Genomic DNA, 26,773 nt, shown 5'->3' on the forward strand with positions numbered 1-26,773 from the left:
TCCTCGACCCAATCCAAGGCAGATAAACCTTCACCTGACAAGACGAAGGCTAAGGCACCTCAAACGTCGAATGGCACTCTTCCGTGAACGTCTGTCGAATCATTCGCGAGAATGGCAGCAAAGGCAATGATGGTAGAGATACATACCGACAAACAAGACGGTCTTCTGTCCAAAGGGCAAAAAGATTATCTTGTCAGCTATCTTTGGAAAGCTATCGGTCAGTGGAATGACGCGTGGTAGGTGCTGAAGTCGAAGTACGGATGTCGTCCTCATCTACATGTGGTGCGAATCCATTTTCCTGTCCAGGATAAGGTGGAGCACAAAGTGTAAATATATTCAGTCTCATGACTGAAGTAAATTTACGCAGATAAATCTGCAGCATAGCAAAGCGTCTACGGCTGTCCTGTACCGTAAGCATGCAAAACTGCAAACAAACCCACACTTAATACTAATAGAAGAACCATGGATATGTCACAAGCGTTTCTGTGGTCAAGGTGCTATGTCGTGGGGACAAATACTTCATTGGAAGGGAGTGTGAGACCGCGAGCATATATTACCATTCCAAGGTTGATCGATGTTAAAAAAGTTATTCTCCAGAGATATCGTTGTTGCAAAAATAAAGTACTGGAAGAGTGGGAACAGCGTCGAAACTATTATAGTTTCGGCCTACCTAGCCTACGACTCTTCACAGACACCTCCTTCGAGGGAGCTAAGAGAAGTAGTCAAGTATGCAGAATCCAATAATGTGGGGCTAATAGTGGGCTGTGATGCAAATTCACAGAGCATTGTGTGAGAAAGTAGCAAATGCAACCCCAGAGGTCTCAAGTTACTGCATTTTATCCTGTCATCCTTATCAAACCAACTTTTGTGACCAAAAGGAAACAAGTGATTGATTTAACACTTACCAATACGTCAGTTGGAAATCAAATCCACCGATGACGAGTTTTGCAAGAGGACTCTCTTTCTGATCATCGTCTTATCGAATTCCGACTTGGAATTGATACAATATCAATACCTTCCGGTAGGAATCCTCGAAATGTGGGCTGGGACAGGTATGGTGAGCTTGCAACAGAGCGATTACCAAACCTGAAAAAACCCAAATCAATAGAAATAATTGAAGATGCTACTGAGAAATTAGAAGGTACTTTAATCAATTGCTTTGAGGAACTGTGTCCACTCAGGCAAACTAGACAGGAGAAAGCGGTTCCTTGGTGGAACATTGAACTGTCGAAGCTTCGAGTACGGCCCAGACAACTTCTTAATAAGGCCTTACAAATCCAAACAGAAGAGGACTGGACCAATCATAGAGAGAGAAAATAAGAAAAAAGTACAGAAAGCCAAACTTAGAAATCAACACACTTACCAGAGTGGGAAATCATGTGAATCAGCCTTACACGATCTTGTTAGCAAGATTGAAGCCGAGCTGGAAGCTGACGTGTATACAATGGGCGTGTTCGTGAACATTGAGAGGGCTTTTGATAATGCCACTTTTGGCTCAATATGTTCTTCTGCCGAACGACATGGAGTTAATCAAACCATTTTTAAGCGGATATATTCCATGCTCTATGAGAGGCTGTTAACCGCCAACCAAGGATATCAACAAGGGGTGTTCTTTCTCCGCTGATGTGACTCTCTACTAGCGGAGATGCAGGAACCCAGTTTTCATGTCCAAGCATTTGCGGACGATGCCTGTGCGCTAACATCTAATAAATCCCTAAAGAGGCTTTGCACGAAACTGCAGAGGATTCTGGACAAAATCGATGATTGGTGCATGAGACAAGGTCTTTCCGTTAATCCAAACAAAACCACCATAGTCTTGTTTACGAAAAAACGGAAATTGGATGGACTAAGTCTTCCAAAACTGAAAGATATGACACTTGGTCTTTCCGACGAAGTTAAATATCTAGGAGTAATCTTGGATAAGAAACTGACTTGGGAAGCACACGTTTCACTGAAGGTGAATCGCGCATAAGGCCTTTGGTAAAACCTGGGGTCTGAAAACTGCTGTGGTCCTATGGATATATACAGCACTTATCAGACCAATCATCACTTACGCCTCTGTGGTCTGGTGGCGACGCAGCATGGTTAAGTCCACACTCCGGGAACTATACAGGCTGCAAGGAAGTATGTTAATGCATTACGGGTGCCATGAGTACAATCTCTCTAAATGCCATGCTTGATTTGCTCCTCTTCGATCTTAAGATACAACAGGAAGCAATAAAAGCAATGTGTATACTCCATTAATATGGTTTCTGGCAAGAAGACGGAACCTCGGAACACAAAGAAATCTTTAAGTTGCTATCTGAGCAGTATCCACTGTTTTTGGCACCTAAAGGCGACCTGACCCACAGTTTCATTTGGAAGGAAATTTTAGTCCCGCAATGGAGCAATCCAGAATGCATTCGGGGAGATTTGACGGATATTTTCTTTACCGATGGGTCCAAGAATGAAACAGGGTCTGGAGCCAGATGGCACTTAAACGATAGTAATAAATATCATTATGCTGTGGGGGAAATGACAACTGTTTTCCAAACGGAAATTTTTGCCATCCTGAAAGTAGCCGAATGGATAATCGAGTGGAGATGAAGCGGGAAAAAATTGAGGTTTTCAGTGACAGTCAGGCTGCACTGAAAGCAAGGGAAATCTTAAAGACTGTTCAAGATAATAAGAAGAAGATTGCTTCTGTCGCAATACGGAACAGGTTTATATGGATTTCAGAACACTCCGATGTTCAAGGAAACGAAATTTCCGATGAATCGGCCAACCGTGGATCAGCGGTTCCCCCACAAGGGCCAGAACCAATAATCGGAATCAGTTCTGCAGGAATCATGAATTTGATCAGCGATTATGTGTGCTATTTACATAAAGAGCGATGGTCCGGTCTAGAATGCTGCAGAACTGCAATGTGTTTTGTGACAAGTCCGAACAGAAAACTGTCAAACTTTCTACTAAAACTTGGAAGAAAAGACGTTCGATTGATAGTCGGTATTATTACAGGACACAATTCATGGGGTCAGCATATGACCACCGTTGGAATCATTGAGGGCCCAATGTGCCTGTCTTGCTTGGAGGAGGCGGATAGCACTGAGTACTTTCTCTGTGAGTGTCCTCCCTTTACCAGCAATGCTACGAGTTTTAGGTTCCGATGTCGTGAGAATGAGTAGGATTCGTTCTCTAAAACTGGAAGATATTTACAGATTTGCCAAAGAATTAGGAATATTCTCACAGGGCTAACTACCTTTATCTCTCTCTCTATTCTTTCATATCTCTTTCTCCGATACTTTTCTCCTTCCCTCCTTGACTATCTACTCTCTCTCTAAAGACAATAGGCTTTTTAGCCTGAGTGTTTTAGGGCCACCAAATCTTTTGGTGCCCTTGGCTCGACCTATTAAAATTTCGACTTCATCTTCAACCGATTGACCGTGGGAACGTGATGTTAATGCTGCAAACAGAATATCGATTACTAATTTTTTCGATTATTTCATTAACTGGTTCTGTCAATATTTTGTTTGAAATTTCAAAGCTCAAGAGAAAGTTTAGTTTTTGTTATTTTGCATTTTCTTTCTTTTTATATTAATTTGGTAATGGAATCCGAAATTATGGTAGGGGTAGTTAAAATTATTATTAAAATTCTTATTAATGGTGTCATTTCAGGTGGACAAATCGTGTAGCTCCAAATCATCTCAGGCAAAAATTCCTTTACGAATTGTATTGGCATTTCTACTTAGCACAATAGGTACTGCAGTCATTTTAGAATTTTTTGAAAGGAGTCGTGGTTTCTGGAATTCGGGAATTGATTCAGAACTAAACACTTTCGATGCCACGGCAAATGCATCACTAAAATTTGCAATTTATCCGTCTGGTAAAGCGGAGGACACCCATCTTCAACATGTGGTGGGGCTGTTGGGAGTAATGGGTTATAAACAAACTCCATTAAGTGAATTTGATTGGAACCTTCTTTGGGCTCATGAATATCCTTTTCAAAACATGTCACAAGTGTTGCGACAAATTTTACCTCATCAAATTGTCAATCATATTCCTGGAATAGGATTCATTACAAGCAAAGTGGATCTTTCCACCTCATCACTACCTTTCATGCCAAAGGCTTTCCGTTTGCCAGAGCAAAAGAAAGAATTTTTGAAGTATGCCAGTATTAATCCACACACATTATTTGTGGAAAAGCACAATAAGCATCGATCCATCCGCATTCGTTCGCCTAGTTATTTAAACTTGAGTTCTAGTGATAATTTTGTACAAGAATTTATACAAAACCCCTTATTGGTCGATGGACATAGGTTCGACATTGGGGTGTATGTTGTGCTGACTTCAGTTGATCCATTGTTAATTTATATGTATACTGGGGACGTATTGTTTCGTTATTGCCCAGAAAAGTATTTCCCATTTGACGCGGAAAATACGGAGAAATACGTCGTTGGAAATGACTATTTGCCAACATGGGAAGTTCCCTCCCTAATTAAATATTTTGAAATTTTTGGCGGAAGTATGCGCGCTTCATTTGATGCGTACCTACGGGACAATTCACTTGATCCTAATGTGGTTTGGCTACAAGTTGAAGATATCGTACGTGAGGCAATATTGTCTAAAATAACTAATATTGCAATGATTATGCGACCTTATAAAACTGGTAACTTCTTTGAGCTGCTTCGATTTGATCTTATTGTTGATGATAAATTAAAAGTTCATCTAATGGAGGCTAATATGTCACCTAATCTGTCCTCAGCACATTTCAAGCAAAATGCATTGCTATACAAACAAGTTCTCTACAGCGTTTTCAACATCGTAGGTGTTGGATCATCTCTACGAGCCGATAAAAGGTGACTATAGTTGTGAAATGGGAGTTGCTTTAGAGAAAGTGTATTTATAATGTATTTCATACTTCCCTTCAGATTTTTAGACGATGAAGAAATGATAACGTCTGATAAAAACATTGCAATTAATCTCAACGAATGTGCTAGATATTCATGTCACAAGTCTTGTAATAAACTGGAATGCGAATTGTGCTTAACTTGTTTGAAAGGATCAGAAATCAATATCTTAAGGAAGGCGAATTACGAACATTTGCATAAAATGGATATGAAAAGGATATTTCCAAAAACAATGGTAGGTACTTATTTAGATCTGTTTTCGCATTGTCTGATTAAGCGCTTATTCAAAACATAAATTATGTTCTTGTACGCGATAATTTGTTCCGGTTGTTGCCAACTATAAAAAAATTGCAAAGAAGGGAAAAGAGAGCGCGACATAACATTTAATTTTGAGAAAAAGTTGCAAGTGTTGGAAATTAAATTATTTGAATCTATTCTTCGGTTCGGTTACACCGGTTAAAATTAAAGGCTAAACATTCCATTATGGTCATAAAGTATTTGGATTATGGGGGAAGGGGGGAAGGGGCGTATCGCATCCCACCTCAGAAAAGCGTTCACAATTACGTAATGTACTAAATATCGTTGAATAGAACTGTATAACGTAATTATTAACCCAGCAAAAATTACACAAAGGTCTTATTCGTAATACAGGGTCTGGCACTCGAAGTGTAACCAACTTTAGACTGCTCGCGCAGCTGATTCACGGGCAGGAGGCAGCACCCGCCACAGGTAATGGTTTGAGCCGCTGTAGCCGCAGATGGGTGCTCTCCAATCATTTTCATCGATCCTGGCGTCAAGGTAAATGCTAAATATTATCGGGAAAGTATTCTGGAGGTTGCTTTGAAGCCGTGGGTAGACAAACATTTCGGTGGCAGACCATGGACGTTTCAACATGACTCGGCACTGTCACACAACGTTCATAACGTCCACACAATAACTCTCAAATTCATCAGACGCGTATCCGATGGATTATTCTCTTTGGGCCATTTTGGAGAGTAAGGTCCGAACTAAAATATTCACCATTCCAGAGCCACTAAAAAAAGCCATTGTCCGCGAGTGAACCAAAATACCTGCAAGTCACATTCGGACAGCTTGCGATTCGTTTCTGGACCGTCTCAAGGCCATAGTCAGGGCAAAAGGTAGTCATATCGAGCAAAAGTAAATTGATTCTTAATTTCGTATTATTTTCACACATTTTTTACTTTGAAATCAATAAAAGTAATTTTCCAAACTGGCGGCCGCCGTAGCCGAATGGGTTGGTGCGTGATTACCATTCGGAATTCAAAGAGAGAACGTTTTTCGAATCTCGGTGAAACACCAAAATTAAGAAAAACATTTTTCTAATAGCGGTCGCCCCACGGCAGGCAATGGCAAACCTCCGCGTTTATTTCTGCCATGAAAAAGCTCCTCATAAAAATGTTTGCCGTTCGGAGTCGGCTTGAAACTGTAGGTCCCTCCATTTGTGGAACAACATCAAGACTCATACCACAAATAGGAGGAGGAGGTCGGCCAAACACCCAAAAAGGGTGTACGCGCCAATTATATATATATATAATTTTCCAAACTAAATGTATGACCTTTTTAATTGGTTACACTTCGAGAGCTGGACCCTGTATTTTACTTCCGTGACGATTTTTATGTCGTGTCACTTTTGCTTTTCCTACACTATAACTAGCGAGTATCTTGCAGTTACCATTTCATCTTTTAGTGACAGTGGCTTTTTCATTTGTTTAACATTTGGCAAACAACATTACATTATGTCAAAAAAAGTATAGGGAATCGTTCGATAAAACGCAAAATAATTGTTTAATCATCAATACAGTTTGTCAAGAATGAGTTTACACACTGAAAATAAATTTAATTTTTTGTTTTAAGAAGCATAAAAGTTCATTTATTTATTTGGTACAAATTTTTTTTAAGCTATTTACATTAAAAAAAATATTTATAGTTACTTCATTGGAAAATATTAAAAATTAAACTTAAAGAAAACAAAGAAATACAACAAAAAAATATTAGCTCATTTTGTAAGTGTCAAATTACTCTTTTCACAATTGATATTGTTTGATTTCTTAAACAAGTTATTAAATAAATGCATACTCTTTAGTAAAAATTAATACTTGGTATGGTTACCCTTTGCATCTATTACGCATTGTAGTATTTTCTTCATGGACTGCACCAACTTTACCAGGTCATAATTGTTTGGTATATCATGCCACTCTTCTAATATGACAGTTTTAAGCGCTGTTCGGTTTTTCCTTTGCCTCTTTGCTACTTTTTTTAAACGCACCCATAGATTTTCAATGGGGCTTAAGTCGGGGCTCTGAGCTGGTGTATCCATAATTTTCCGCAGTTATACAGAAGCCACATACGCACTCTTTGTGTTTGGGATCATTGTCTTGATAAAATTTGAAATACCAACTGTCGCGCCATATAATAGAATAGACCTCACTACTCCAGTCAGGACCTGTCTTGCCTGCTGTCTTGGTCCTCCAATATTCGCCATTATTCTAGCCAGGGCTGCTGTCGCGGTCGCAGCTTTGTTGCTAGCGTACTCCAAGTGGTCTCGAAAGCTAATTCGATGGTCTACCAAGACGCCTAAGTATTTTACGTATGGCTTTGACTCGATAATGCTGTCCCCAACTCTAATCTTTACCTTTTCAACTCTCTTTCGGCTGCTGATAAGTACGGCTCCTGTTTTATGCGTAGCTAGCTTTAGACCGCTCGCGCTTAGCCACCTCTGAGCCACGCCTATAGCTTGTTGCGCGATATTTAAAATTTCCGTGAGCGTGTTCGCGGTTACAACGATTGATATATCGTCCGCGAAGCCAACGAATGATGCTCTCTTGTGTACCTTTAGCAACAAAATGCCGTCGTACATAATGTTCCACAGGAGAGGCCCTAGTACGGATCCTTGTGGCACGCTAGCTGTGGCCTTGTAGTCAACGATTCCGGCGTCGCTGTCGTAACGTAACACTATCAGACGGATAGCTGGATATGATATGCTGTAGATAGGTAGGCACTTGCATTACGCGGAGGGCGTGGCACTGGCACTGTTGAACGAATTTTTGATATCTAATGTTACTACCAGGCAATATTCTTTTGCGCCACCTAACCATCGTAGGTATTCTGCAAGCGTATGCAAGACGTGGAAAGACGTGTTCTGCAAGTGCTCTGACAAAAGTGACGATAAGTTTGGGAAAAAGTCCCACGGTAGTGATAAAAAAGTGTGCAAGTGTGCTCCCAGGAGCTAGGACTGTGACCAGTGAGTGCTTCTGACAGGAATACTTGATCAACTAGGGGTAAATACAGGCATTTTTTTTTTATCAAACTCCAAAAGAGTGAAAAACACACAAAAAAAAAATTATTAAAAATAAAACAACAAAGAAGAAAAAACTGATAAATTATTAAACAAACGGTGAAAAGTGTTGTTGCTGAGAGAGAGAGAACAGTTGCTTAAGGGGTAACACCACTGTACACGCGTAAAATAAACACGATTTTTAAAGAATTTTTTTGTATAGAAGGAAAGGGGAAACAACCACTCTGATTTGGGAAGTTATTACTTACATACTAAAATACAAAACTACAAAGTTTGATCGAAAAATTTTACAAAATGGCGGCATTGGAAACATTTTTGTAATGTGGTTTCTCTTGAAGGAGCTCCGCGGCACGCAGCACAGAGGGTGCAAATTTTAATCTGGAACAAAGAAACATTTTTTTTCTTAATCTAGATAAGAATAGCTAGAGAAACACGTAGGGGATTTAAAAAATATTTATTTTTGTGGAATTAGCAAGCATTTGAAGGAAAAAACTCTATTTTGGACTAAAAAAACGGCACTTAAATAATTATAACAATCGTTTAAATTAATCTATCGAAAATCCCCTACGCTCTTCTCTTAAGAAGGTTATTATACAGACGTAGTGAAAAACCTGATTAAAAATATTTAAAATTGTTTGAGTTATGCTGCGTGCCAATTTCAGAAAACGTGTTTTGAGAAAAACGCGTTTAAAGTTTGGAAATTTGGAGAAGTCGTTAGTTAGCAGTCACTAACGCTTGGTTAAAAGCTTAAAATATTTATGAAATAGACTTCGGTAACGTATAAAACTTTTTGTTCCGTATTTTAAAAGGTTCAAAGAATTTTTTAAGCTTATAAAAAAAAATCAATTTTTGAAATTTCTACAGTGGTGTTACCCCTTAATATAAGCACATCTGCTCAGTGAATTGCAAATTATTTAGCGAACGGTGCAAAGTGTTGGTGGGAAGAGAGAGAATAGCTGATTACCATCTGCACAACTGCTCAGACAGCTACGGTGAGAGGTGAATGACATCTGGCTCCCACAGACATAAGCAAACCACCAACAACATGCCGAATGAGTCTCCGGGCATATGCGGAGAATCGAAGGAAAAGAGCGATATGATCAATCCTTTTCTGAGAAAGACATGGAAAAAAGCGACACGCCACAGCAGAAGGAAGAGGAAAGGGAGCAAGCGACAAGCGAGAATCAGACGGGGAGCCGCTACGTGTGATGGGAGACAAAATAAAAGAGCTCATTAGTATGATGGTAGTGCAGAGGCATATCAACATTCCAATGAAAGACTTGGTGAGTGAAATGGAGAGGCAGCACCAGAAAGCATTAGACATGCACAGCATATCTAAGCCACCCACTGTGCGCGCCAATCAAAGCACACAAACCTACAAAATGGAGAACGATCGGAAAAGGCAAGCAAAGCGATCCCGCATGGCTGCCAATAGCGGGCGGGATGCGCCCAATTCGCCGCAGCAAATAGCAAAGTGCATCCGCTTAGAATCGCCGAGAGGACCAATAGAGGCCAGGCCTAAAGAGCAACAACACTACTCCAACCAACCAAAAGAGGTAGTTGCTGTAAAGAAACAAAGCGCGGCAGCAGTAGGCATGAATGCGCCCTAGACGTGGAAGGCCCCCACTCACGTGAAGGCTGGTCAATACTGCTCAAACGTAAGACCAATACCACGCAAAAAATACCAACGAAACCTGACGCATTGGTCCTGAAAAAAAGCCGGTGAACTTTCATACGCGGAAATGCTAAAAAAAATTAAATCCCAACCTGAGCTCAAGGAACTGAGCCATATAGTAAAGGGCATCAGAAAGACAGCGAAGGACGAATTATTATTCGAACTAAAGCGGCAAGCTGATCCAGCTACTGAGAAACTCAAGACAGCAATAGAAGGTGTCCTCGGCGAAAGTGCATAGGTTCGCTCCCTACCGCAAGAAACAGTCAAACAAATAAAAGATATTGATGAAGTGACGTCCAGAGAAGAAATGCTAGAAGCGATAAAAAATAGCCTCCCTGACGGAAAAGTTGCGCTATCGGTCATTCGAGCAATATATACAGCATACGGTGGCACGCAGACATACACCATCAGCCTACCATCGGCGTCCGCACAAAAACTGCTAAGTCTATCCAAAACACGTATTGGCTGGGTTTACTGCCGTATCAGAGAAAAGGCACGTATAACAAGGTGCTACAAATGCCACGATTTTGGCCATCTGGCAAGGAACTGCAAGAGCGAAGATGACCGCATTACTCAGTGCTTCAGATGTGGAAGGCGAGACCATAAGGCTAAAAACTGCATAAATACGCCGAGGTGCGCGCTATGCCTACAGCACGGCGAAAGTGACACTAACCATGTGTCGGGAGGGCGACAGAGCAGCCCAACAGAAGAAAGCATGAAGGTCTTGCAACTTAACCTCAACCACTGCGATCGGGTACGTTTTCCCCCGGGCCCGGAGTTTTCAGAGGGGCCCAGACTCAAGATTATACGTATTTATATGAATTACACAAACTTTGAAAGGGCCCGCATTTGCAATTTTCCCCCGGGGCCCGGATATGCTCTCTACGGCCCTGATGATATTTGTCGAGTTTTTGGTCAAAAAAGTGTTCACAAAATGAGCCTTGTGAGTCGGTGCGTTATATTATCTCTCAAACGTCGCAAACCTTCCAAATATTATTCTTCATTTACCGTAGAACCATTTGGAATGAATTCCGAGTGCACAACACCATGATAATCAAAGAAAACAAGTAGCATGACTTTCACTTTTGACTGACTTTGACGTTGTTTTTTGGGTTTCGGCTCATATTTATATCACCATTCAGCCGCCTGTTGAAGACGTTGATGGGCGACCAGATTGGGGAAATCTTCCACGACTTCTCGGCCCTCTCCAATAGCCTTTCGGCATACGAAATCCCATTCAAAACATTAAAGAGTTTGATGCCTATTAGATTTCATCAATCCTAATTTTTATTAAAGGTGCAGTCAGTTTGTCTAATGAAAGGGTGACTGACAAAATTCAGAGTTCCGTTAAGGGGTAACACCACTGTAGAAATTTCAAAAAATTGATTTTTTTTTATAAGCTTAAAAAATTCTTTGAACCTTTTAAAATACAGAACAAAAAGTTTTATACGTTACCGAAGTTTATTTCATAAATGTTTTAAGCTTTTAACCAAGCGTTAGTGACTGCTACCTAACGATTTCTCCAAACTTCCAAACTTTAAACGCGTTTTTCTCAAAACACGTTTTCTGAAATTGGCACGCAGCATAACATAAAACAATTTTAAATATTTTTAATCAGCTTTTTCACTACGTCTGTATAATAACCTTCTTAAGAGAAGAGCGTAGGGGATTTTCGATAGATTAATTTAAACGATTGTTATAATTATTTAAGTGCCGTTTTTTTAGTCCAAAATAGAGTTTTTTCTTCAAATGCTTGCTAATTCCACAAAAATAAATATTTTTTAAATCCCCTACGTGTTTCTCTAGCTATTCTTATCTAGATTAAGAAAAAACAAATTTCCTTGTTCCAGATTTAAATTTGCACCCTCTGTGCTGCGTGCCGCGGAGCTCCTTCAAGAGAAACCACATTACAAAAATGTCTCCAATACCGGCATTTTGTAAAATTTTTCGATCAAACTTTGTAGTTTTGTAGTTTAGTATATAAGTAATAACTTCCCAAATCAGAGTGATTGTTTTCCCTTTCTTTCTATACAAAAAAATTCTTTAAAAATCGTGTTTATTTTACGCGTGTAGAGTGGTGTTACCCCTTAAAAAAAATTTAAATGCCTAAATAGGTCTACCTTTTTCGCAATACGCGTTGTGTCATTTGTTAGTTTAATGAGACAGTAATTAGGCAAATTCAGAACAGAATTTGGCAAACCAAAAATTCACGGATGAATCTTGCTTCTGGGCGAATAGTTACATACAGCGGTCCTGGTATATTGCTGATATTCGAAAACTTCAACGAACTGTTTATCATTCAGTTAAGGTTCATGTTTGGAGCTGCTTCTCTAAAAAAGTATTTGGCCGATTATTTGTGTTTACCGCCAACTTGAATGCACTTTCGAAGAACAAAATTTTCCAAAAAGCATTATTACTGCCATCTGCGAAGAAGTTTGGAAGTACTAGCCACCTTTTTGTTTTGTTTGGCGGTGAGGTTGGGTTAAAAATGCCTTCGCACCATATAGTAACCGTCGCTACTACGTGTGTGGTGATTCCACTAAAAATATCCCTCCTCTTCTCTTGGATTTTTCCCTTCCCCCCTGGGACTGCTTCCGCATTGCTTCGGGGTAGAGAGCCAAGACGGCGTCCTAAGAAGGATACTTACTTACTCACCCTGCGTCCAGGGTCGCCTGTTTTGAGAAACCTATGCTCAATGCTCTTCAGCATAGCTTTCCATTTCGCGCTTCTTTTTTCGGATAATATCCTCCACAAAATTTGCGACGGCATTCCATTTTTCTTCGTCTATATCATTTTCTCGATAATTTCTTCAGGTGTAAATACACTAATAGCTCGTTGCAGACCTGTTCTCTCTACGTTCTACCTCTCGCATTTAAAGAAGGTGTGCTCCGCATCATCATACTCAGTATCTCCATATATGCAGTTTGGTTGGCTCACTTTACCCATTCGCCGCAAATACTTGCAAAAGGGCCCATGTCCGGACAAAAACTGTGTGAGGTAATAGTTAACCTCACCGTTGTGTCGCAGTCTTTCTAGACGCCTCATCTCTTTCATAATCTCGGCCAGTAAGTCGCATGCCGCATTCTACTGTTCCTTCGAGCGCAGCATGTGATGTACGAATGTTTCCGGTGAAGGAGGTTCTCCAAAGGTTCCGATGCTTCCTCACCCTCCCTACAGCCCAGACCTGTCCCCTCCGGACTTCTTCTTGTTCCCGCGCCTAAAAAGAAAGCTGAAGGAGAGGCGTTTCGACTCCATCGAGGCGATCCAAACAACTGTGACAGCCGAATTGAACGCGATTCCGGCGAATGAGTTTAAAAAATGTTTCCTGCAGTGGAAGGACCGCTACCAACGGTGTATTGACGCTCAAGGGTCCTATTTTGAAGAATATTAATTGTATAAGCCAAAAGGTTTCATAAAACTGCTTAAAAAAAATAAGGCTCATTACTTTTCAATCAAACCCTGTATGTGGTACAATGAGTATAATAGCTAGCTTTTTTCTAGTCTCTAAAGGTGTAAACCACATCTTTCACTTGTACTAAACTGTTACTAATGGGCAATACATATGACCAGGCCGCATTTTTTTTTAATTTTTGTTTTTAAACAACTAGCATTTTAAGAATATGTAGATTTCCATATACCTAGTAGTATGAACTCATATACTTACATACAGATTATATATACACATATATGTATTACTAGAATATTATTTCACTGGTATACGCTGCTGATAATCACTATCTTAAAATTTGTTTTTAGGTTCATCCTGAAAACTTCGACATAGAAGCAGAAGTAAAAAATCTCTCAACAAAGAATGCATGGCTAACGCGTTGGTTTTATGGAAAATGCAAAGATGAGAGAAGTTGGTGCCAGTAATCCGATTGAATTTGTGTCATGCATGGCATATTTTGAACTACTTCATACTACTGACAGATAGCTTGGATCCAATGGAATAAATGTCATGGCCTAGGATTTGTTAACACATGACACACACAGTGTACATCAGTTACGAAAGGCGGGACCAAAGCTTTTTTAAAAATATGTAATTGCTCTTTGTAAAAAAAATAAATACTGAAATTATTTTAGTATTAAATTACTGTCGCTCGGGTAAAAGAGCTGATCAGCTTAAAGCAACAACAAAACACACTTTACAGGGTCCAGCACTCGAAGTGTAACCAACTTCAGACCGCTCGCACAGAGTATTGTTTAAGCGCGCAGAAGCATTTTGCTGAGAGTAAACGCGAAAAAAGAAAATCAGTAATGGTTTTCAAACGTAATAGTGTGCGGAATTTATATATAAAGGGTGGTTAAATTTCAAGGCCCGATATTGAATCTGAGCTACACCTAAACGTCAAGTGTTTTTCTGCATTTCATTTGACACTTTTCAATTTCAGACTAACTCAATTTGAACCATGAGAAGATACATAATCGAGCAACGCGTTAAAGTTATTCAGGCTTATTATGAAAACGGGCGTTCAAATCAAAATGCATATCGCGCTCTTCGTGATTTCAGTGATGAGGCACATTTTCACCTCTGTGGATTCGTCAATAAGCAGAATAACCAATGCACACACAAAGAGTGACTGTTTGGTGCGGTTTATGGCCGGCGGCATCATTGGGCCGTATTTTTTCTAAAAAGAGGCCGGTCAGGCAGTTACTATGAATATTGTTCGCTATCGTGAGATGATAACGAACTTTTTATGGCCCGAATCGGAAGATATGGATATGAACGATATGTGGTTTCAACAGGACGGTGCCACTTGTCACACACTTGTTGAAAATTTGATGGCCGAATAATCTCACGTCGCGGCGATGTCAATTGGCCGCCAAGATATGTGATGCACCGTTGGACTTCTTTCTTTGGGGCTATTTGAAATAAAAGGTGTACGTCGATAAGCCAGCAACAATTCAAGAGCTAAAAGATGAGATAATTCGGCACATTAACGGCATAGAACCTCAATTATGCCCCAGCGTCATCGAAAATTTGGACCATCGGATGGAGGTGTGCCGCCAAGGCCGCGCCGGCCATTTGGCCGATATTTTGTTCCATACGTAATTGAGCTATACCAGTATTATAATAATAAAAAGAAATGGCAATACTTTCCTGAAATAATTCTAATTTACTCAAAATCAACACCGGCCCTTGAAACTTAACCACTCTTTACATGAGAGCAGTACGAAAGATTTGACATTGCTTTATTGGAAGTGCTTGCCTCTTAGATTTTCAAAATTATATAATTAAATTTTTTTTGTAATAAATATATGATTAATATTTAGTTCTGGAGATATTCTCCACTATGAAAAAAATAACCTATGTAAGTAACTATTTTTTAGCTTATGTAACTAAATATTAGGTTGGGGATAAGTTCGTAGCGTTTTTACCGAAGACATTTATTTAAACAAAAAACAATAATTATATCAATAAGTTAATCTATTATAATATATTCGCCGTTGCTGTTTACAACCTCTTCTCACCACTCGATCAATTTTTTGATGCCGTTCCGAAAAAAATCGCCTGGTCTGGTGTCAAAGAAGCTGTTGAGTCAGTTCTTAAGACCTCTTTGTTTTTGAAGGTAACGCCCTTCATATGGCTTGACAACGAGCGGAAAAGATGATAATCTGTCGGTGCAAGGTCCGGAGAATACCCTGAAGAACTTCCATTCGAGCTCTTGGACTGTGGCTTTGGCGACTCTTGCAACATGGGGCCTGGAGTTGTCGTAAAGGTGTATGGTTTGACCATGTCGATCAGGTATTTTCAGTCGAATAGCTTCATTCACGCGGTGTATCTGGACAATGTAGACCTCCTTGTTGTTGGTGGTGGCATTCTTTTCGAGCATTTCCCAGGCACCATGCCATGCCAGTCCCACCAAACACATATCATGATCTTCTTTGGATGATAATCTGGTTTGACTCTCGTCTTTGACATATCTCCTGGAGCCACCTACTCTTCTTTGCTTCATATTGATGTATAGGCACCATTTCTCATCTCTCGTAACGATTTGGTACAAAAAACGCTGTTTATGACCGCGTGTTACTCGATGGCCGGTGAGAGGCTCAGAAGTAATTTGTTTTTTTTTTCATTGAGCTCGTGAGGCACCCAAGCTCCCAATGTTTCGGTAAACCCCATACAATTAGCATAGTTTTGTAGAGCAGAAATAGTTTTATCGAATGAATATTTACGTTTTGCCTAACAACAAACAAATCGTTGAAAAATAAAGGAAAATATAAACACGTAAAAAAAGTAATTCACACAAAGAGAGGCAAATGCGAACGCAGATAATGAAAAGACCGTTCAGAGTAGGAAGCATCCGTATCTTCGCATTCAAGATAAAATATCCAACATGCCATACGGTCATGTAAAATCAGCACCAGAATTGAAGAACAAATTTAAATCCGCACATGCGCTAGATATCGGAGCATTCACCCCGTATTTGATTCTCGAGAAGCCAGTTTTCAAAGTTTCATAGTGTAAGATTCTTATTAGGAACATTGAATTGAATTTTACTGAGAAGGGAGGGACAATAAATAGTTCCAGTAATGATACTAATAAAAGATGAGCACGATAGAATATATCTTCTGTTATCAAGTGTTTTTAACTCAATCAATAAACATCGAGGGCGGTACGATGCTAAAAGTTCTGAAAAGTTTGACGACTGAGAATGGCAAACTGTGTTGACATTTCTGTTCAGTAAAGTTTTGTAAGTCATCATTAATCGTTAAACGCCAGAACAATGATTCCAAATGGTGGATATTTAGTTTGAAAAAAATAAATCTGTTCGCGAAGTTCATAGAACACTGGCGGTATTTCTTTCGAAATAAAGGAGCTGCCGTTGCGTTGAATTGCGAGCGTTATCGAGCCATGCTGACTGAATTTTCATTTCCAAAAATTAATCAGTTAATCATCGAAGACATTTGATTCCAATTTGTCTTACAGTTTAACAATTGATTTATTGGACTGATCGAAGGGACCATGTAACTCGTAGACGTGGCGAACATATGCCGGATATCATATTCCAAAAAATAAATTTCATTGGCGGACATATGCCGGATATCATATTCCAAAAAATAAATTTCATTTAATTATCTACCAGATTATAATAAAAACAAATTCCAACAATATGTATTTCTGTTTTGTATTATAATTTTTAAGTTTCAAGCTTGTAAGTTCGACTTATTAATATTCTTTTTAAAAAAGTGTTTCACAAGTTGAAAAAGACTTATAATAATAAGAAAAAGTTTTTAATATGACGGAGTATATTTTTTGAACACCGTTGTTTGCGTTCGTGCCACTCATATTAACACATGATCGGAAAACACCATAACTTTGAATGAATTCACTTTGGCACGCTCCATAAATAAATAGAAAGGAAAAATAAAGAAACGGAAATGAGGCCACTCCTCTCTTTACTCCTTATGGTAACGAGAAAAGTTAGTTAACAAAAAGGATTGCATGGAAATATTGTTTGAGAAAGCACAAATTCTGTTAAAAGTATTTTTTTGGAAATAAAGTAGTAAGCGAATATTTACATGTCTAACATTAATTATATCGGTTTTAAATTTTTGATTAAAATATTTACGTACATATTTGTTTAAAAAATATTCAATATGCTTATGATGTGTAGAGAGGAGTTACCCAACCCTCATAGAAACTGCATACATGATATCCTAAATACTCTTGTCTGTTATGACAATGAGTTGCGGCGCATCAATACCGAGTTACGCAATTTAAAATATGAGCATAAAAAGGAAACTGAAAAATTAAATTTTGGTTCGCCGGAGCTGAATAAAACGGAGTGCAAAGGGTCTGATACAATTATTAATTTTACTCGGAAAATAACCACGATGCACGATCTAAATGAGTGTTTTTCGAAGAAAATTGAAGAGCTGGAGAAAAATCGTGAAGAAATTATCAGTGATTCGCGGCAATGCATTTTAAGTTTAAATGCCGAAAAGTGCAAATTCCGACAGTTTCATGAGAAATCTGTCGATTACTTAAAACGATATGCAATCAAATCCGATGATCCAACTGTCATTAATAATTGTAAAAAAGATATTTGCGAAATGCATAAACTATTTGTTAAAGAAATTTCTTTAATAAATAAATGCGAAACAGAGCTGCAGTCTTTTTTTCAGTTATGCAATCTGCAGAACATAAGCAATTGCTGTTGTTTTAAAGACTATGATTGGCTACCAAGAGGTATGAAATTCTATATACAATAATTTTGATTACCTACTTATTTAACTAACGCTTTAATAGGTAAATATCTTCATGTGGTTGATGATCTCGCCGATGAAATAAAGTGTCTTATGGGTACAACAATAAGTAAAGCTTTTGCTCAGTTTCATTATCGACAAGCTTCAGATATTAAATCTTTCCTGGCGGCATACCTTATGAATTTAGAACAAAATGAGCAAGTGCTTAAAGAAAAACTTAATATTTTTAGCAGCTTGACATAAATACATTTCAAATGTTACCCAAATTCTTGCGATTGACGTAATATATAAATCCACAAAACTATTTTATAATGATTGCAATACTACATGTAAATATGTATGTACGTTAGGATTGTTCTTTTTAAAATAATTTTCCGTAGGCTACCCTTTTGTTTGGTTCCATTCTGGTAAAAAAAGAACTTTGTGGAATTTGGTAATTAAAAATGCAAAATAAACCAAAAATCGCATGAAAATTCCATAATTTTTGTGTGCTTTATTTTATAGATTAAGTAATTGACAAAAAAATTATGCTGCTAAATTATATGCAAATTGAATTAAATTAAGGAACTGTAATAAATAATTATTATCCGTATTGTATTTAGCTTATATATTTCTAGGAGACTGTTACTTAAATTCAATCCAGTTTACTAGAAGAAATAATGGTATACATTTATCAAGAAAAAACGGTATTTACAAAATAATCGCGTACAATAAAGAAATAAAGAAAAGTTATTAATGCACAAAAGAAAGCGGCATGATGGATCAAAAATCCTTATTCTTCGATAAAGTTGGTTTTCTGCTACCTGGTAGGTTGGTGGTTTACTACCTGAAGCACTTACTACTTTTTTTGTAAATAATTTAACTAGTCCTCCATTTTCATGCCTCATTTCGCCGGGTCGTTTACAACTTTTAGTTTCTTAAGGGGGTCTTCTGGTCTCGAGGCCCTGAAATGAAGGGTTTTTTTGGGGATTGACTGTGACAAATCCTGTGAATATTTAAAAAAAAAAAATTTTTATTTTAAAGGTACATGTCTTGGCTTTTAAAAAATGGTTTTGACTTTGAAAAAAATTAACACCCGCGACCTTGAAATGGCGCTGAAGACGTCCACCTCCAAACGAAACAGGTCTCCATTTTGGTCACGGTTTTTCCACCTGGGTAATCAGAAAGCAAAAATTAGATATGCGTTGTCTTCAGAGTTGCCCTGGTTAAGTTTTCCCGTGACAGATTTTTTTTTTTTAATTTTTTTCAAAAGTTATGCAACAATTTGCCAAAAAAATTTTTTTTTGCTCATTTTTTGAACTTTAAAAGGTTATAGTAAGGTTATATATAACTACTATGAAAAGTGTGACCAAAATGCTTAAAAAACACGATTTTCGGGGAAACGCGTTTAAAGATAAAGTTTATGATAAAACGGCCGGAGGAGGGTACACTTCGGTGCCCAAAAAAATGTGAAAAAATGCGATTTTCAAAAAATCCTTTCTGTGGCGTATTCTCGCATACACGTACAACAAAATTATGCAAAAAAAAAAATCGATTTTTTTTTCGCTGGAGACCAGAAGACCCCCTTAAGCAGGTTTAACGCTTCGACATACCATATAAGAGTATCAAAGAATCTTACATGTTCAAGAATTCGAGAAACATGGATCGGTGCTGGACCAGTAACGTTAATAAGGTGAAATTTAAACAAAACGAAAACATAAAAATATTCACAGTAGATACTCACGTTGTTACATATCACGATCACTTTGCTTTTTTTCGTTACCTCTTGCATTTTTCGTTCAAAAACTCGTGCCCCTTTCGCAATTAGCTGGTAATTAATTCCATACATGAACCCTGGCCATCTTCTCAACCGCGGATTAATTAAAGGGTTATGGGTGGTCAAAGGCCCGAAAAAATGATGATTTTCAAACATTTTTTTTGCTAGTCAATTGCTTTATTTTACAAAAATAAAAACATAACATTAATACATCATATTTCGACTTGACTTTAGCAAAATTTCACAAAAAATATTAATATATGTAAAAGTTATCGCTGTAGTCCTTTGCGGTGATCATCACAAGTCCTTGGAGATTCACCTAAAATTACTCGGACAAGAGAAATTAGTTTTATTAATATTGTAGATAATCTTATTTTCGAATTATTCAATTACTTACACTGTGTCATCTATTCCTGGGCCATATAATAGTTCTTCAGCCGTCATAGCAGCTTCCAAAATATCGATTTACTGTTGCCTACGTAGCATTCTATCTTCTCAAGTATTATCGTTAGCGCGCTTATTTCATACGTGTGTGCTGCTAGCTACTTGCCCTTTGTTAATTGTTGAATTCACTGACAATTTTCACACAATATTTTTAAGATATTATACTTTAAGAAAATGGAAAAAAGAAATTAAATTATTTTAAAATTCTGACTACCCATAACTCCTTAAGAACTACTTATATTCCTCAATGCTAATGATACTCAAAAAATTGACACGCACTATGCCAGAAAGATGGGTACATTTTTATGAACCTCCGATGATCAGCCAGCATTTTTTTATTGATACAAAGCTTCAAAATTTGGTATACAGCTAATTTTTCCCAATATATCATCTTCCCGTACGGTTACCTTACACTCTTGGAAATTGGAAAAGAAAACCTCTAAAGCTTGTTCAAGCAGGTAAAGTTTCTCTCGTAGTATAATTGATATACCGTATATGTTCACTTCGAATGTTATAGACTAGGGACGGGCAGCAGAGTGGCACGCTCGCAGCAGAGCGTGCTAGCAAAGTGCTAGATGGGGGGCGACAAACTTACATCAGAAGGGTAAGCAATAGGCGTGTACGTATATTAATCACTTCTGAGCAACGCATATGTGTTTGTAAAAAAGAGAGTGAAGCTTTGCCAATAGCAAAGTTACCAGATAAGGGTACTTCATTCCATGTTCGGGGATTTCAAAGTGTTGATCGTTCATATTAAATAATAAAATGCTTTTGGTTTTTTTTTATTGGAAACGCTTATTTGAATATTAACATCATCTTTGCAAATTTCTATTTTATTTACTTTTATAATTTTTGTAATCAAGAAGCATAGGCGATTTTATAATCAAGAAGTTTGAACATTCGCATGTCAAAGTTTCATAGTTGCTAAACTATGTGGAGAAAAATTTGTACTGACAATCGGTGTATATTTTTCTGAATGAAAAAATTTTCTTCGTTTACATATAAGTATGTATGTATATCGTATGTTTTTATGTTAGTGCATTTTTTTAAAGAATGCTGGTCACAACAGCGAACAGTAATCTCAACCAGCCATGTTTTATTTAAACAATGCATGTTATACATTTTATTTTGTTAAAAAGGACAATTCATACATGTTTCCATTAAAAAAATAGAGGATTTTCAAAAAACATTGAGGAAATTATTATAGCAGAGTGGGTATTCTTGGTGAGTACTTAGTTGCTCTCAAATTCAAATCACACGCATATGGCAATGCGCACAGTATGACAAAATACACAAAAATTATTAGAGAAATTTGTTTGCATCCGCTCATGGATTTCGCACCATCGGTGGCAACGCAAACCACTTTTCGCCATGATACACCCATGCGTTCAGTACATTCATTAACACATTGAAATAAATCTTCACCTTTAGTAGTCCCTTTCATTGGAATAATCTCCAAAGGTTCTTCACATATATTTAGGTGCGCATCAACTCCTCGGATAAAAATCGCTAATTGGGCTATGTCGGATATATCTGTACTTTTGTCAAATACATAATATACAAGACTTCACCAATTCGCCATCCGAAAATGCACGATTCTCAAAAGAAAGGTTTAACGCGATTTCATAAGTTGCACGCTTTGCATCTACAACGTAATCTTCGCTTTCCTAAGAAATAAAAAAAAATTTTAATAATTTGAATTTTTCCGACCATCTGTAATTTGGCACATCGAATCGGGCTCTTCGTTTAGACGTAAGGATTTGTATATACTTTTCCTTTCTTTTCCTACATATTCATCATATTCACTCCTGTGCAGCTCATAATGTCTCTTTATGTTAAAAACCTTACACACCACACGTTTTTCACATACAAGGCATTATGATTCTCCGTCTACATATTTGCATAAAAAAGTTACACTCCACTTCGGATTCAAATTAAACAATGTTCTTTTATTTGAGGTCATGCTGAACCAAATGTTTTATATTTAATATTTTATTTAACTTTGCTTATCTAAATTAAAAGTTAAAACAGAATAATATATTACACATTAGAAATAAATTTATGTTTTTGTCGGCAGTTGAACACTGTACACTTTGTTTTGACGTTCGCCGTTTCAAATTTGTAAATAGAATTTTCAGCACTTTCACTGCATCCACACCATACAAATACACTTAATATTAGTGGTTTTTTATGCGACAATAGTATGTAACTTACGGTCTCAAAAATTATCGTCGAAAAATGAAGAAATCACGAAAAAACTGATTTTATTTATGAAATGTCAAAACTTATGAGTAAGAGTTGCCGCAGTTGTTAAATGTGGGAATCAATTTTGGAAATTGTTGATTTTATTATTCATGATTTATATACATATGTAAGTATATACTATTGGTTGTTTATTTTTATTTGCAGTTGTGCATTTCAGAGTGTATTGGATTTAGATAGGTGAAATTAGTTTTCAATCACGTCCACTTTTTATGAAAAATAAAAGAAAAAATGGTATCATATAGTAGCTAAAAATTCTGAAACATTTGACAAACTTCGGTAGCTGAAGAGAGTTTGCAATTTTATAAAGTAATTTGCTAAAAAATTTGATTTTCTGGATTTCTTAGCTCAATTTAAAAAACATCAATTTAAAAAAATATTTCCGATCTCAAAAAACATTTAAGTAATCATAAGATAAGTGTGACAGATTCGTCAGTGATCAATATTATTCAAGATTTAACTGTCATTGCTTTCCAATATGTAAGATTTTAATTTAATCTCAAATTGAATATTTTCAGAGGTCTTAATCTTCTTTACATCTAGCAATTAAAAAACAGTATTACGCGAACTGTTGAAATGTTTAATTGCTTGTTTATTGTTCTTCATTATCTCAATTCATTATTATAATAGAAAGTTTAATACGTATTAAATTTAGTTATTGAAGAAAAATCTACCAAAAAAACCTATTTGTTTAGAAATTTGTTGATATAAAGTTAAAAGTTGGCATCCCTGGTAAGAATTCATGAATAATTGCTCTCTCATTCAGGATACAAACACAGACACAACTCGCTCAATTTTTCCGTTTCTTCCCTGTGCTTTTTTATCCCCCTTCACCAAGCACTTTTAAGCACGCAGAAGCACACACTGCCGCACAGTGCAAATGTGCTGAGTTTGCCCATCACTATTATAGACAACTAATTTTTTTTAATATAAAATTCGTTTCTCACAAAAATTATAATTAACTCTTGAAAAAGAAAAAGGAGTAGCCAAGAACATTTCAATTATCGCCGAGATTTCAAAATGACAATACAAAATCGAAATGCTCGCCTACTTGGCAGTACTTACTCCGGTCTATTGTTACTTTAATGTATTATTTATCTAGTTTGCGAGACTGTCTCACTTTTGTGATACTGTAAAACAAATCAGTTTTCTACCGGTCTTAATTTGGGTGATTACTCTAAACAATTTTTTTTAAATCAATCAATCAACAGATCTTTTATGTATTGGCATCACCAAAGCATGTAGAACTTGCCCCAGTGGTGCCTTGAGAGTGTTGCACTTACTTTCCATCGACTTTTACGTCAAGTACAATCAAATTAAAGGAGGTTAGCCTCTGGAGGCAACCCTCTCAAGGGACATAATAGCATTTATTGGCAGTCTATACCGTATTTCTTCGAACTTCGGACAGATCTCTCTATCGACAAACTGGAGTTTGAGGGTCGTGACAAGGCAATCTAAAGGGGACTCAGACTCAGAGACGTCGTACCAGGTCATCGGCATTCTCCTGACTGTTGTTAAAGGGGAATCGCACAAATTGTGTCTCAGGAAAGCGCAGAAAAGATGGAGCTCCATTTATTCATGTGCTATTTCGAAAACCCAGTGGCCCTAGTGGAATAGACGGTGGGCTCAGAAAGTCCTGGGGACTGCACGCCACTGAATTTCCAAACTCGTCCAACTTCATTGTTTATAATTTAACCCCCATTGCAGAAGCTGGGAATTTTTCAGAAAAGAAGACTGTTGAGCACTTTCTTTATAAATGTCCGTGTTTGACAGCTAGGCGATTAAAGTCACTAGGTCCTTTCTTCGACAGCCTTGGACAGTGCGCTAAACTAAATTTCATCAATATGCTCCATTACATCAACAGCTCTGGCTGGTTGTAAATATCTGCCTGTTGGAAGTCTCATAATGGCATCAAAACGGCGCTTTAGTGCTATTAGGAGAGTGCCAGAGTGGTACTTCAACCATTTCGCCTATCTACCTATAACAGGTAAAATTTTGCATTTCCAAAAAAATATTATACTTTATGTTTTGATAACAAAGAATCAAGTAAAAAATGCTCTTCAGTTTTAATTGCACTTTTCCTTATTCTGTAAATATATTTCCCAGATAAGCATTTCATTTCTTTAATTCAAACATTAACTTATTCACCTTTTTACAACAATGATTCGTATTTTATTTATTTATTCGAATTTAATTTAACAAATAAGTTCTACTTAGACAAATTGCATCGCAACTCACTGAGAACAAGGGAACTGTGTCGCTGACACTTGATGAAAAATACGTGCCAGATCTTTTATTTTTAATCCTGACACTTTGAAAGATTCTTTATCTTCTTGATCAGGCACGATATTTAAGGTAGTAATTAATGCATTGATAACTAGTAGCTGTCATTATAAAATAAATATTACGATTTTTTCACATGAAGTATTTTATGCGCGTAGGCAAAAGCAAAAATAAAAAAGGAAAATACCGGGAAGAAGTGCATGAAAAGTTAAGACAGTTTTCTGTTTGCAAACTTGTAATGCGATGCGTACCTAATAAATCTTTTATTATTCTTTAAAAATAATGATAATAAAGAATAAATGACAAATGAAGAAACATAATTTATTTGCCCTTGCACGAAAGCTGTCGCTGTATTTTTCATTTTTTTGGTGTGTTCGAAGGTTCCTCTACATTTGAACTCTCTGGCATAGATTGCATAGAAAAGTCCATCTCAGGTTCACCTAACGACTGGCAGATATGTGTGATGTATTTTTCACATCAATGTCGTTAAATGTAGGCATTTGAGTCTTTAACACTAAACCTACCATGACGGGTCAAATGGCCCATTTTAAACTTTTTTTCAGAAGATTTTGGAAATAACATTATTAAGTCGCCGTTTTCTTTCACGACTTTTATTAAAAAATACATCGAATGTATTTTTCAAAATTTACTCCTCTCTTGCTAATTGTTTTACAGAGAAATATATGTGATCTGCTCTAACTACCGTAACGGGTCATTTGACCCATGCACAGATTGTGTCTCTTGATTGAGCCGTTTTTCCTATTACGTGATATATTTCGCTCCATTGAGTTATATTTATCGCAGACTGACGGATGAATAGCCAATTTCGTTCTACTACAAGCGAGCGTTACAGTAAAAATTTCAAGTTATAGTGCTATTTTGTGAATCAACAATTCTTATTTGATAATTTTACATATAATTCTTATCCCAAAAATGTCAAAACATTCAAGATATTTGAAATCATTGGAAGTTATAAATAACATAGATGAAGAGTGTTCGGAATTCAGTGAGGAGCAACTGTCACAATACAATAGAATAATTCATTTGACAGTACAGATGAATGTGAGTCCTCAGGTAAAGAAAGCGAAGGTAAAGAAAGCGAAGACGAGAAAAATACCGTTATCGAATTCAGAAAGTGAAAAATATGTGGAAGACCGATGTACTGAAATTGCGCGTGATGGTACAATTTGGCAAGAAATAGAACAAAGCTCAACACCTGGACGTTCTCCAATTTATAATATTTTTGTATTTGGATGTTGTAAGCCCGACAGCGTATGCCAAACGAAATATAATCATATTATATATAAATATAAAAAAGCCTCTCGAGTATTGGAAGCTCAATGGAATTTTACTTCTGCAAAAGTAAATGTATTTATTGGTCTTCTATGTATATGCACGTGGCTTATATCAGGCAAAAAATTTGAACATTTCATATCTATCACTAAATGGGGTCTAGCCAGCAACGAAGCCAGCGTTTACAAAATGATAAATTCGCTCTAATCTCAGAAGTATGGTACAAATTCATCAAGAATAGCCAAAATTGTTAGAAGCCTGTGTAACATGTAACTATCGATGAACAGCTCTTCGAAAACAAAATAGATTTACACAATATATGCCGAACAAACCGAATAAGTTTGGTATCAAATTTTGGCTAGCATCTGATGTCAGCACTAAATACATCATAAATGGATTTTCATATTTGGAAAAGGAAGAAAAAAGAGGTGCTTCAACTCCGCTTGCGAAACTCGTTGTTCTCAAACTAATGGAACCGTTCACAGGATGCGAAAGAAGCGTCACTACAGATAATTTCTTTACAAGCGCTTCACTCGCTACGAAACTATTAGAAAAGAGAACCACTCTTTTGGAAACGATTCGCGGAAGCATAAGAGAACTGCCCAAATTAGCCAAGTAGAAGAAAGATGGTGCGCCACGCTTCTCAA

At 37.2% G+C, this 26,773-nt stretch overlaps 2 protein-coding genes across 2 annotated transcripts; both read left to right on the top strand.

Moving 5' to 3' along the window:
• The first annotated feature begins 3,499 nt into the window (after positions 1 to 3,499).
• Positions 3,500 to 13,967, top strand: LOC129253519 (probable tubulin polyglutamylase ttll-15). The gene is made up of 4 exons (XM_054891934.1): positions 3,500 to 3,602; positions 3,655 to 4,835; positions 4,908 to 5,121; positions 13,634 to 13,967. Exons 1-4 carry the CDS (start codon positions 3,585 to 3,587, stop codon positions 13,748 to 13,750), a joined length of 1,530 nt encoding a protein of 509 aa, XP_054747909.1. The 5' UTR covers positions 3,500 to 3,584; the 3' UTR covers positions 13,751 to 13,967.
• Positions 13,968 to 17,369: 3,402 nt separating this feature from the next.
• Positions 17,370 to 18,569, top strand: LOC129252860 (uncharacterized). The gene is made up of 2 exons (XM_054890993.1): positions 17,370 to 18,071; positions 18,132 to 18,569. Exons 1-2 carry the CDS (start codon positions 17,480 to 17,482, stop codon positions 18,329 to 18,331), a joined length of 792 nt encoding a protein of 263 aa, XP_054746968.1. The 5' UTR covers positions 17,370 to 17,479; the 3' UTR covers positions 18,332 to 18,569.
• Positions 18,570 to 26,773: the final 8,204 nt, after the last annotated feature.

Source organism: Anastrepha obliqua, chromosome 1, assembly GCF_027943255.1.
Source record: "Anastrepha obliqua isolate idAnaObli1 chromosome 1, idAnaObli1_1.0, whole genome shotgun sequence".
Classification (NCBI taxonomy): domain Eukaryota; kingdom Metazoa; phylum Arthropoda; class Insecta; order Diptera; family Tephritidae; genus Anastrepha; species Anastrepha obliqua.